The following is a 12,534-nucleotide window of genomic DNA, read 5'->3' on the forward strand; positions in this document are numbered from 1 at the left end:
TGATGAAGAATTGTGGGCGGTGTAATTATTTTATGATGAACGGCTCGGACTCTGTAAAAGGGAGGTACTCACCGCTGGCCTGTTGCTGTGTTTACAACGTGCCTCGACATGGCTGCTATCAACGCGCACGTGTTGTACGAGACAGTCAGCGGGAGACTTTATCATCATGAATTTGGCATATGAGCTTCATGAGAACCACCTGAACGCAAAGAAATAAGGAGGCAGCCAAGGAGGCGGCCAAGGAGGCAACCAAGGAGGCAACCAAGGAGGCAACCAAGGAGGCAACCAAGGAGGCAGCCAAGGAGGCAACCAAGGAGGCAACCAAGGAGGCGGCCAAGGAGGCAGCCAAGGAGGCAACCAAGGAGGCGGCAGCCAAGGAGGCAGCCAAGGAGGCAACCAAGGAGGCAGCCAAGGAGGCAACCAAGGAGGCAGCCAAGGAGGCAGCCAAGGAGGCAGCCAAGGAGGCGGCCAAGGAGGCGGCCAAGGAGGCAACCAAGGAGGCGGCCAAGGAGGCAACCAAGGAGGCAGCCAAGGAGGCAACCAAGGAGGCAGCCAAGGAGGCAACCAAGGAGGCAGCCAAGGAGGCAGCCAAGGAGGCAGCCAAGGAGGCAGCCAAGGAGGCAGCCAAGGAGGCAGCCAAGGAGGCGACCAAGGAGGCAACCAAGGAGGCAACCAAGGAGGCGGCAGCCAAGGAGGCAACCAAGGAGGCAGCCAAGGAGGCAGCCAAGGAGGCGGCCAAGGAGGCAACCAAGGAGGCAACCAAGGAGGCAGCCAAGGAGGCAGCCAAGGAGGCAGCCAAGGAGGCAGCCAAGGAGGCGGCAGCCAAGGAGGCAACCAAGGAGGCAACCGCGCATCCTGCTCTCCCTCTTCCCCACTCGGGAAAAACGAGACAAATGTCAAGTGGGCAGGTGCACAGGAAACAAGGCCCATGAAAACTGTGTGCAGTGCAACTGATTTATTTGTAGGGCTGGCTCACACAAAGCCCCGAAGCTGACTGTGGACCCCAAGCAGAAAGAGAAGACCGAAGCTGTGTGCTGACTGTGGACCCCAAGCAGAAAGAGAAGACCGAACCTGTGTGCTGACTGTGGACCCCAAGCAGAAAGAGAAGACCGAACCTGTGTGCTGACTGTGGACCCCAAGCAGAAAGAGAAGACCGAACCTGTGTGCTGACTGTGGACCCCAAGCAGAAAGAGAAGACCGAAGCTGTGTGCTGACTGTGGACCCCAAGCAGAAAGAGAAGACCGAAGCTGTGTGCTGACTGTGGACCCCAAGCAGAAAGAGAAGACTGAAGCTGTGTGCTGACTGTGGACCCCAAGCAGAAAGAGAAGACTGAACCTGTGTGCTGACTGTGGACCCCAAGCAGAAAGAGAAGACCGAACCTGTGTGCTGACTGTGGACCCCAAGCAGAAAGAGAAGACTGAAGCTGTGTGCTGACTGTGGACCCCAAGCAGAAAGAGAAGACCGAACCTGTGTGCTGACTGTGGACCCCAAGCAGAAAGAGAAGACTGAAGCTGTGTGCTGACTGTGGACCCCAAGCAGAAAGAGAAGACTGAAGCTGTGTGCTGACTGTGGACCCCAAGCAGAAAGAGAAGGCTGAAGCTGTGTGCTGACTGTAGTGCAAGCGCCTCACCATGACAGGGTTAGTGTAAGTGGTGTTATTGAGACAGAGGTTTAGAGTTGGGTTTGGAGGCCAGGGTTAGGGGTTATGGGTTAAGAGGTCAGGAACTCACCACTCCAGGGAAGATCTTGCCCAGTCTGTCAACGGCAGCGAGGGCCTTGGACTTGCCTCCTCCCAGACAGTCTTCAAACTCATACAGTGGCTGTCTCACTGGGTTGGAGTAAGAGATCTTAGCGTTGTCCACAAACGTGATGTGTCTCACTCCCCAGCCCTGTAGAACACAACAACACGTCAACAAGTAACCATCTCACTCCCCAGCCCTGTAGAACACAACAACAAGATGCCATCTCACTCCCCCAGCCCTGTAGAACACAACTACAAGATGCCATCTCACTCCCCCAGCCCTGCAGAACACAACAACAAGATGCCATCTCACTCCTCCAGCCCTGCAGAACACAACAACACAACAAGATGCCATCTCACTCCCCAGCCCTGTAGAACACAACAACAAGATGCCATCTCACTCCCCAGCCCTGTAGAACACAACAACAAGATGCCATCTCACTCCCCAGCCCTGTAGAACACAACAACAAGATGCCATCTCACTCCCCAGCCCTGTAGAACACAACAACAAGATGCCATCTCACTCCCCAGCCCTGTAGAGCACAACAACACAACAACAAGATGCCATCTCACTCCCCAGCCCTGTAGAACACAACAAGATGCCATCTCACTCCCCAGCCCTGCAGAACACAACAACAAGATGCCATCTCACTCCCCCAGCCCTGCAGAACACAACAACAAGATGCCATCTCACTCCCCAGCCCTGCAGAACACAACAACAAGATGCCATCTCACTCCCCGAGCCCTGTAGAACACAACAACAAGATGCCATCTCACTCCCCAGCCCTGTAGAGCACAACAACACAACTACAAGATGCCATCTCACTCCCCAGCCCTGCAGAACACAACAACAAGATGCCATCTCACTCCCCGAGCCCTGCAGAGCACAACAACAAGATGCCATCTCACTCCCCCAGCCCTGCAGAACACAACAACAAGATGCCATCTCACTCCCCCAGCCCTGCAGAACACAACAACAAGATGCCATCTCACTCCCCCAGCCCTGTAGAACACAACAACAAGATGCCGTCTCACTCCCCAGCCCTGTAGAACACAACAACAAGATGCCATCTCACTCCCCAGCCCTGTAGAACACAACAACAAGATGCCATCTCACTCCCCAGGCCTGTAGAACACAACAACAAGATGCCATCTCACTCCCCAGCCCTGTAGAGCACAACAACACAACAACAAGATGCCATCTCACTCCCCAGCCCTGTAGAACACAACAAGATGCCATCTCACTCCCCCAGCCCTGCAGAACACAACAACAAGATGCCATCTCACTCCCCAGCCCTGTAGAACACAACAACAAGATGCCATCTCACTCCCCCAGCCCTGCAGAGCACAACAACACAACAACAAGATGCCATCTCACTCCCCAGCCCTGTAGAACACAACAACAAGATGCCATCTCACTCCCCAGCCCTGCAGAACACAACTACAAGATGCCATCTCACTCCCCCAGCCCTGCAGAGCACAACAACAAGATGCCATCTCACTCCCCAGCCCTGCAGAACACAACAACACAACAAGATGCCATCTCACTCCCCAGCCCTGCAGAACACAACAACACAACAAGATGCCATCTCACTCCCCAGCCCTGCAGAGCACAACAACAAGATGCCATCTCACTCCCCAGCCCTGCAGAGCACAACAACAAGATGCCATCTCACTCCCCCAGCCCTGCAGAGCACAACAACACAACAAGATGCCATCTCACTCCCCCAGCCCTGCAGAGCACAACAACAAGATGCCATCTCACTCCCCAGCCCTGCAGAGCACAACAACAAGATGCCATCTCACTCCCCCAGCCCTGCAGAGCACAACAACAAGATGCCATCTCACTCCCCAGCCCTGCAGAGCACAACAACAAGATGCCATCTCACTCCCCCAGCCCTGTAGAACACAACAACAAGATGCCATCTCACTCCCCCAGCCCTGCAGAACACAACAACATATACATATTTGCTAACTGTTTTGCTGTTTGTGATGTTAACCCTTGACCTATAATGGTCGCACCCCCGTGAAAATCTAATTAACAGTTAGGTCAATCTAAATCAGCATAATTAAAAAAAAATCCCCATCAAAAATCCATCAATTTAAACAAGAGATGTGTCTGTAGCGATCCAACGGTTTGGCCTATTATGACCCCTCTATGGAAAGGGGAGACTCTCACCAACACCAGGACATGAGAGACAGTTTCATCATAGCGCTTGATGGACTCCACTTTGCGACTCCACTTCACTGACCTTCATGTCTTAAAGTAATAATGGACTGTTGTTTCTCTTTGCTTATTTGAGCTGTTCTTGCCATAATATGGACTTGGTCTTTTACCAAATAGGGCTATCTTCTGTATACCACCCCAACCTCGTCACAACACAACTGATTGGGCTCAAACGCATTAAGAAGGAAATACATTCCACAAATTAACTTTTAAGAAGGTACACCTGTTAATTGAAACACATTCCAGGTGACTACCTCATGAAGCTGGTTAAGAGAATGCCAGAGTGTGCAAAGCTGTCAAGGCAAAGGGTGGCTACTTTGAAGAATGTAAAATATATTTTGATTTGTTTAACACTTTTTTGGTTACTACATGATTCCATGTGTGTTATTTCATAGTTTTGATCTCTTCACTATTATTCTACAATGTAGAAAATAGTAAAAATAAAGAAAAACCCTGAAATGAGTAGGTGTTCTAAAATGTATGACCAGTTGTGTATATATATATAGTCTCTCTCTACATGTTATATATAGTCTCTCTCTACATGTTATATATAGTCTCTCTCTACATGTTATATATAGTCTCTCTCTACATGTTATATATAGTCTCTCTACATGTTATATATATATATATATATATATATATAGTCTCTCTACATGTTATATAGTCTCTCTACATGTTATATATATATATATATATATATATATAGTCTCTCTACATGTTATATATAGTCTCTCTACATGTTATATATATATATATAGTCTCTCTACATGTTATATATAGTCTCTCTCTACATGTTATATATATATATATATATATATATATATAGTCTCTCTACATGTTATATATAGTCTCTCTCTACATGTTATATATATATATATATAGTCTCTCTACATGTTATATATAGTCTCTCTCTACATGTATATATATATATATATAGTCTCTCTACATGTTATATATAGTCTCTCTCTACATGTTATATATAGTCTCTCTCTACATGTTATATATAGTCACTCTACATGTTATATATAGTCTCTCTACATGTTATATATAGTCTCTCTACATGTTATATAGTCTCTCTACATGTTATATATAGTCTCTCTCTACATGTTATATATATATATATAGTCTCTCTCTACATGTTATATATAGTCTCTCTCTACATGTTATATATAGTCTCTCTCTACATGTTATATATAGTCTCTCTACATGTTATATATAGTCTCTCTACATGTTATATATAGTCTCTCTCTACAAGTTATATATAGTCTCTCTACAAGTTATATATAGTCTCTCTCTACAAGTTATATATAGTCTCTCTACATGTTATATATAGTCTCTCTACAAGTTATATATAGTCTCTCTCTACAAGTTATATATAGTCTCTCTCTACAAGTTATATATAGTCTCTCTACATGTTATATATAGTCTCTCTACATGTTATATATAGTCTCTCTACATGTTATATATAGTCTCTCTACATGTTATATATAGTCTCTCTACATGTTATATATAGTCTCTCTACATGTTATATATAGTCTCTCTACATGTTATATATAGTCTCTCTCTACAAGTTATATATAGTCTCTCTACATGTTATATATAGTCTCTCTCTACATGTTATATATAGTCTCTCTACATGTTATATAGTCTCTCTACAAGTTATATATAGTCTCTCTACATGTTATATATATAGTCTCTCTACATGTTATATAGTCTCTCTACATGTTATATATAGTCTCTCTACATGTTATATATATATATATAGTCTCTCTACATGTTATATATAGTCTCTCTACATGTTATATATAGTCTCTCTACATGTTATATATAGTCTCTCTCTACATGTTATATATAGTCTCTCTACATGTTATATAGTCTCTCTACAAGTTATATATAGTCTCTCTACATGTTATATATAGTCTCTCTACATGTTATATATAGTCTCTCTCTACATGTTATATATAGTCTCTCTACATGTTATATATAGTCTCTCTACATGTTATATATAGTCTCTCTCTACAAGTTATATATAGTCTCTCTACATGTTATATATAGTCTCTCTACATGTTATATATATATATATATCTCTCTGCATGTTATATATAGTCTCTCTCTACAAGTTATATATAGTCTCTCTACATGTTATATATAGTCTCTCTACATGTTATATAGTCTCTCTACAAGTTATATATAGTCTCTCTACATGTTATATATAGTCTCTCTACATGTTATATATATATATAGTCTCTCTACATGTTATATAGTCTCTCTACATGTTATATATAGTCTCTCTACATGTTATATATATATATAGTCTCTCTACATGTTATATATAGTCTCTCTCTACATGTTATATATAGTCTCTCTACATGTTATATATAGTCTCTCTCTACATGTTATATATAGTCTCTCTCTACATGTTATATATAGTCTCTCTACATGTTATATATAGTCTCTCTACATGTTATATATAGTCTCTCTCTACAAGTTATATATAGTCTCTCTCTACGTTATATATAGTCTCTCTACATGTTATATAGTCTCTCTACATGTTATATAGTCTCTCTACATGTTATATATAGTCTCTCTACATGTTATATAGTCTCTCTACATGTTATATAGTCTCTCTACATGTTATATATAGTCTCTCTACATGTTATATATAGTCTCTCTACATGTTATATATAGTCTCTCTACATGTTATATATAGTCTCTCTACATGTTATATATAGTCTCTCTACATGTTATATATAGTCTCTCTACATGTTATATATAGTCTCTCTACATGTTATATATAGTCTCTCTACATGTTATATATAGTCTCTCCACATGTTATATATAGTCTCTCCACATGTTATATATAGTCTCTCTCTACATGTTATATATAGTCTCTCTACATGTTATATATATATAGTCTCTCTACATGTTATATATAGTCTCTCTCTACATGTTATATATAGTCTCTCTACATGTTATATATAGTCTCTCTACATGTTATATATAGTCTCTCTCTGCATGTACAGTAAGTGTCGCTAGATGAGTGTCTGCTATATGACTGAAATGCAAATATCAAAATAAATAAATAAATAAATAAATAAATATATATATATATATATTCTCCATGTTCCCATGACCTTATGTAAAACCTACCAGGAGCTCAGCATGTTGAAGTATATTGACATGTTGTATTTGACCTGGTCAGAAGGTATACAGGATATATTCCATTATGTAATCTAAACATCGCAGGTCCTCACCATTAGAGTCCTGGCTACGTTGCAACCCAGTGTACCAGCCCCCAACAGCAGACATTTAGTAGAAGTCACTTTGTCCAGATCCAGAGAAGGCACCAGCCTCCAACGCATCAACCTCAGGTTGAGATCCACTGATGACTCCGCCAGTCTGGTGTGTTAGATAAAGAACGTTAGATAGACACCGGACGCACATAGAGATAAGACTCACGATGTACCCTTTGATTGGTTGATTTATTGTACCTCTTTGGGTCCATACATTCACTGAGGTTGACCATCCGGGGTCCCATTGCTCCCTTAGGGTTCTTCTCCCATCCTACATTCTTTGGACACACTGAGGGAACAGAAAGCAAAGACTGTTGATAATGACATTGAGTATTGATTAGAGTATACTATTGATTAGGAGTGTTGATAATGACATTCTCAGCCAAGGGAGTGGGCTCACTCACAATTTTGCCTAAGAACACAGCCATGAATAAAGAATGGTACCAACACATCCTCCGAGAGCAACTTCTCCCAACCATCCAGGAACAGTTTGGTGTTCAATACTTTCTGAAGGCACTGTAGAGCTCTACTTTTGAGGAGGGCCCATAAAGCCTTGGTCAACAGTAGTGTACTATATAAAGATGGGAATAAGGCCACTGTTTGGGATCTTGAGCCGATCAAACCCCACCAGGGGAGAGGTGGTGGTCTCTGCATTAACATTTAAATCCCTCTCTCCCCCGCCTCCCTCTCCCCATCCCTCGCTCTCGCCTCCCTCTCCCCATCCCTCGCTCTCGCCCTCCTCTCCCCACCCCTCGCTCTCGCCTCCCTCTCCCCACCCCTCGCTCTCGCCTCCCTCTCCCCACCCCTCGCTCTCGCCTCCCTCTCCCCATCCTCGCTCTCGCCCTCCTCTCCCCACCCCTCGCTCTCGCCCTCCTCTCCCCACCCCTCGCTCGCCCTCCTCTCCCCACCCCTCGCTCTCGCCTCCCTCTCCCCACCCCTCGCTCTCGCCCTCCTCTCCCCACCCCTCGCTCTCGCCCCCCTCTCCCCACCCCTCGCTCTCGCCTCCCTCTCCCCACCCCTCGCTCTCGCCTCCCTCTCCCCACCCCTCGCTCTCGCCTCCCTCTCCCCACCCCTCGCTCTCGCCTCCCTCTCCCCACCCCTCGCTCTCGTCTCCCTCTCCCCGCTCTCGTCTCCCCATCCCTCGCTCTCGTCTCCCTCTCCCCATCGTCTCCCTCTCGCCTCCCCTCGCTCTCGTCTCCCTCTCCCCACCCCTCGCCTCCCTCTCCCCACCCCTCGCTCTCGCCTCCCTCTCCCCACCCCTCGCTCTCGCCTCCCTCTCCCCACCCCTCGCTCTCGCCTCCCTCTCCCCACCCCTCGCTCCGCCTCCCTCTCCCCACCCCTCGCTCTCGCCTCCCTCTCCCCACCCCTCGCCCGCCTCCCTCTCCCCACCCCTCGCTCTCGCCTCCCTCTCCCCACCCCTCGCTCTCGCCTCCCTCTCCCCACCCCTCGCTCTCGCCTCCCTCTCCCCACCCCTCGCTCTCGCCTCCCTCTCCCCACCCCTCGCTCTCGCCTCCCTCTCCCCACCCCTCGCTCTCGCCTCCCTCTCCCCACCCCTCGCTCTCGCCTCCCTCTCCCCACCCCTCGCTCTCGCCTCCCTCTCCCCACCCCTCGCTCTCGCCTCCCTCTCCCCACCCCTCGCTCTCGCCTCCCTCTCCCCATACCTCGCTCTCGTCTCCTCATCCCTCGGTCTACCCCTCCCTCGCTCTCATCTCCCTTTCCTCATCCCTCATCTCGGTCTCCTCACCCCTCGCTCCCGTCTCCCCACCCCTCGCTCCCGTCTCCCCACCCCTCGCTCCCGTCTCCCCACCCCTCGCTCCCGTCTCCCCACCCCTCGCTCCCGTCTCCCCACCCCTCGCTCCCGTCTCCCCACCCCTCGCTCCCATCTCCCCACCCCTCGCTCCTGTCCTCCAGATAAAAAGGCCAGGCTTTGTGTGTTTTCTCAGCCCCGTGGCTCTGCAGAGCAGGAACGGTGAGATGTGTGTGTGTGTGTTTACCTGCATTGACAGACTGCTCAGGGACCGGCAGTTTGACCTGGAACACGATGCTGTGCTGAATGTTCCTACTACCCTGAAGAGTCCTGTCTCTGAAACACATCACCTCCATCACATCTATTTGGGAGCCCCTGGTACACACACACACACACACACACACACACACACACACACACACACACACACACACACACACACACACACACACACACACACACACACACACACACACACACACACACACACACACACACACGTTTAAAATACTACATGTACAAGTTAAGACGTATCCAAGATCATTGCCAACACCACTTTGATGGGCACACAAACACACACACACACAGAGAGAGAGAGATGCTAACGCGTAGCTAGCTCCGTATCATAGTGTTTACGTTAGCTTGACACGCTGTACAGGTCAAAACGCCGTGTAGGAACATACCTCATGACTTACCCCTCCAGCCAAGCTTTATCTAGCGAATATAAACAATTTACAATAATAGTTATTGCTAACAGCTTAGTCATGCACAGGAAAGGAAGAGAGAGGTGTACTGGAATATAGAGGAGGATTGGTGCTCATCCCTTCCTGGTAGAAGATCAAATCACACTATGCTTGCCGGTATCACTTTATGTAAGCTAGTGAGGGGATTTACCATTCGTTGGTTATAAACAGCAGATTCCAATTCCAAGACTATCTAATATTAGACACATATAAACTGACTAGAATAGCCTGTTAGTTAGTTATAACTAGTGGAATATACAGGGGAGGGATGTATTCTATAATAACCTGTTAGTCCAGTTATAACTAGTGGAATATACAGGGGAGGGATGTATAATAACATGTTAGTCCAGTTATAACTAGTGGAATATACAGGGGAGGGATGTATTCTACAATAACCTGTTAGTCCAGTTATAACTAGTGGAATATACAGGGGAGGGATGTATTCTATAATAACCTGTTAGTCCAGTTATAACTAGTGGAATATACAGGGGAGGGATGTATTCTACAATAACCTGTTAGTCCAGTTATAACTAGTGGAATATACAGGGGAGGGATGTATTCTATAATAACCTGTTAGTCCAGTTATAACTAGTGGAATATACAGGGGAGGGATGTATTCTATAATAACCTGTTAGTCCAGTTATAACTAGTGGAATATACAGGGGAGGGATGTATTCTATAATAACCTGTTAGTCCAGTTATAACTAGTGGAATATACAGGGGAGGGATGTATTCTATAATAACCTGTTAGTCCAGTTATAACTAGTGGAATATACAGGGGAGGGATGTATTCTATAATAACCTGTTAGTCCAGTTATAACTAGTGGAATATACAGGGGAGGGATGTATTCTATAATAACCTGTTAGTCCAGTTATAACTAGTGGAATATACAGGGGAGGGATGTATTCTATAATAACCTGTTAGTCCAGTTATAACTAGTGGAATATACAGGGGAGGGATGTATTCTATAATAACCTGTTAGTCCAGTTATAACTAGTGGAATATACAGGGGAGGGATGTATTCTATAATAACCTGTTAGTCCAGTTATAACTAGTGGAATATACAGGGGAGGGATGTATTCTATAATAACCTGTTAGTCCAGTTATAACTAGTGGAATATACAGCGAAGGGAGGTGAACTCATCCCCTCCCGGTAGTGTGGGATGTGATTGATGATGTTATGTTTGGGACTTTCGTTATTTACCATTTGCTGGCTAGGAGAAACAGCAGGTTCCTCAGAGGCCATCCTGGATGTTGGGGCAGAGTGCAAGGGTCATACACACCCACGGTTACCTGCAACATTAACAAAGCATATTTGAACTAACCTTTAAACCAGGAAGTCTCATTGAGGCCAAAATAACGCTTTTCTAAAAGGAGACTTTACACAAGAGGATTGTGGATTGTGCCAAGAAACATCAGTGACTTCATAGAGACCTTACCTGAATGAACCAGGAAGTAAAGTGCAAAGGCAGGACATGTAAAAAAAAATAAAAATAAACACACGCACAGTGTAATGTTTATTGTGCCATTAAATCGAACCACCAATATAGGACATCCTTATCAGCATATTGATATTCCAGTCTTACTCCATAGTGAGCAAAGAGGAGTACGTACAGGTAAATGCTAAAAAAAAATAAAGGAAAAAATAGTAAATGAGGGTTCTGGTACCTCTTGTGGTGTGGGGTGCATTTTCCTGGCATGGATTAGGTCCACTAGCCTGGCTAACCCACTCAACCCCTTAGAGGGCATGGATTAGGTCCACTAGCCTGGCTACCCACTCAACCCCTTAGAGGGCATGGATTAGGTCCACTAGCCTGGCTACCCACTCAACCCCTTAGAGGGCATGGATTAGGTCCACTAGCCTGGCTAATCCACTCAACCCCTTAGAGGGCATGGATTAGGTCCACTAGCCTGGCTAATCCACTCAACCCCTTAGAGGGCATGGATTAGGTCCACTAGCCTGGCTACCCACTCAACCCCTTAGAGGGCATGGATTAGGTCCACTAGCCTGGCTACCCACTCAACCCCTTAGAGGGCATGGATTAGGTCCACTAGCCTGGCTACCCACTCAACCCCTTAGAGGGCATGGATTAGGTCCACTAGCCTGGCTACCCACTCAACCCCTTAGAGGGCATGGATTAGGTCCACTAGCCTGGCTACCCACTCAACCCCTTAGAGGGCATGGATTAGGTCCACTAGCCTGGCTACCCACTCAACCCCTTAGAGGGCATGGATTAGGTCCACTAGCCTGGCTACCCACTCAACCCCTTAGAGGGCATGGATTAGGTCCACTAGCCTGGCTACCCACTCAACCCCTTAGAGGGCATGGATTAGGTCCACTAGCCTGGCTACCCACTCAACCCCTTAGAGGGCAAGGTAAACTAGCCTGGCTACCCACTCAACCCCTTAGAGGGCAAGGTAAACTAGCCTGGCGACGCACTCAACCCCTTAGAGGGCAAGGTAAACTAGCCTGGCTACCCACTCAACCCCTTAGAGGTCAAGGTAAACTAGCCTGGCTACCCACTCAACCCCTTAGAGGGCAAGGTAAACTAGCCTGGCTACCCACTCAACCCCTTAGAGGACATGGTAAACTAGCCTGGCTACCCACTCAACCCCTTAGAGGGCAAGGTAAACTATCCTGGCTATCCACTCAACCCCTTAGAGGCATGGTAAACTAGCCTGGCTACCCACTCAACCCCTTAGAGGCATGGTAAACTAGCCTGGCTACCCACTCAACCCCTTAGAGGCATGGTAAACTAGCCTGGCTACCCACTCAACCCCT

At 46.4% G+C, this 12,534-nt stretch overlaps 1 protein-coding gene across 2 annotated transcripts in view; it reads right to left on the reverse strand.

The window, feature by feature from the left end:
• The window catches only part of atg7 (ATG7 autophagy related 7 homolog (S. cerevisiae)), a 121,792-nt gene that overhangs the window by 95,204 nt on the left and 14,054 nt on the right, over positions 1-12,534 (reverse strand). For both annotated transcript variants that reach the window (NM_001165320.1, XM_045705015.1), the window contains 5 exon segments: positions 1,731-1,889; positions 7,223-7,367; positions 7,460-7,550; positions 9,256-9,383; positions 10,957-11,045. In NM_001165320.1, the coding sequence (NP_001158792.1) occupies positions 1,731-1,889; positions 7,223-7,367; positions 7,460-7,550; positions 9,256-9,383; positions 10,957-11,045 (612 nt within the window).

Source organism: Salmo salar, chromosome ssa22, assembly GCF_905237065.1.
Source record: "Salmo salar chromosome ssa22, Ssal_v3.1, whole genome shotgun sequence".
Taxonomy (NCBI): domain Eukaryota; kingdom Metazoa; phylum Chordata; class Actinopteri; order Salmoniformes; family Salmonidae; genus Salmo; species Salmo salar.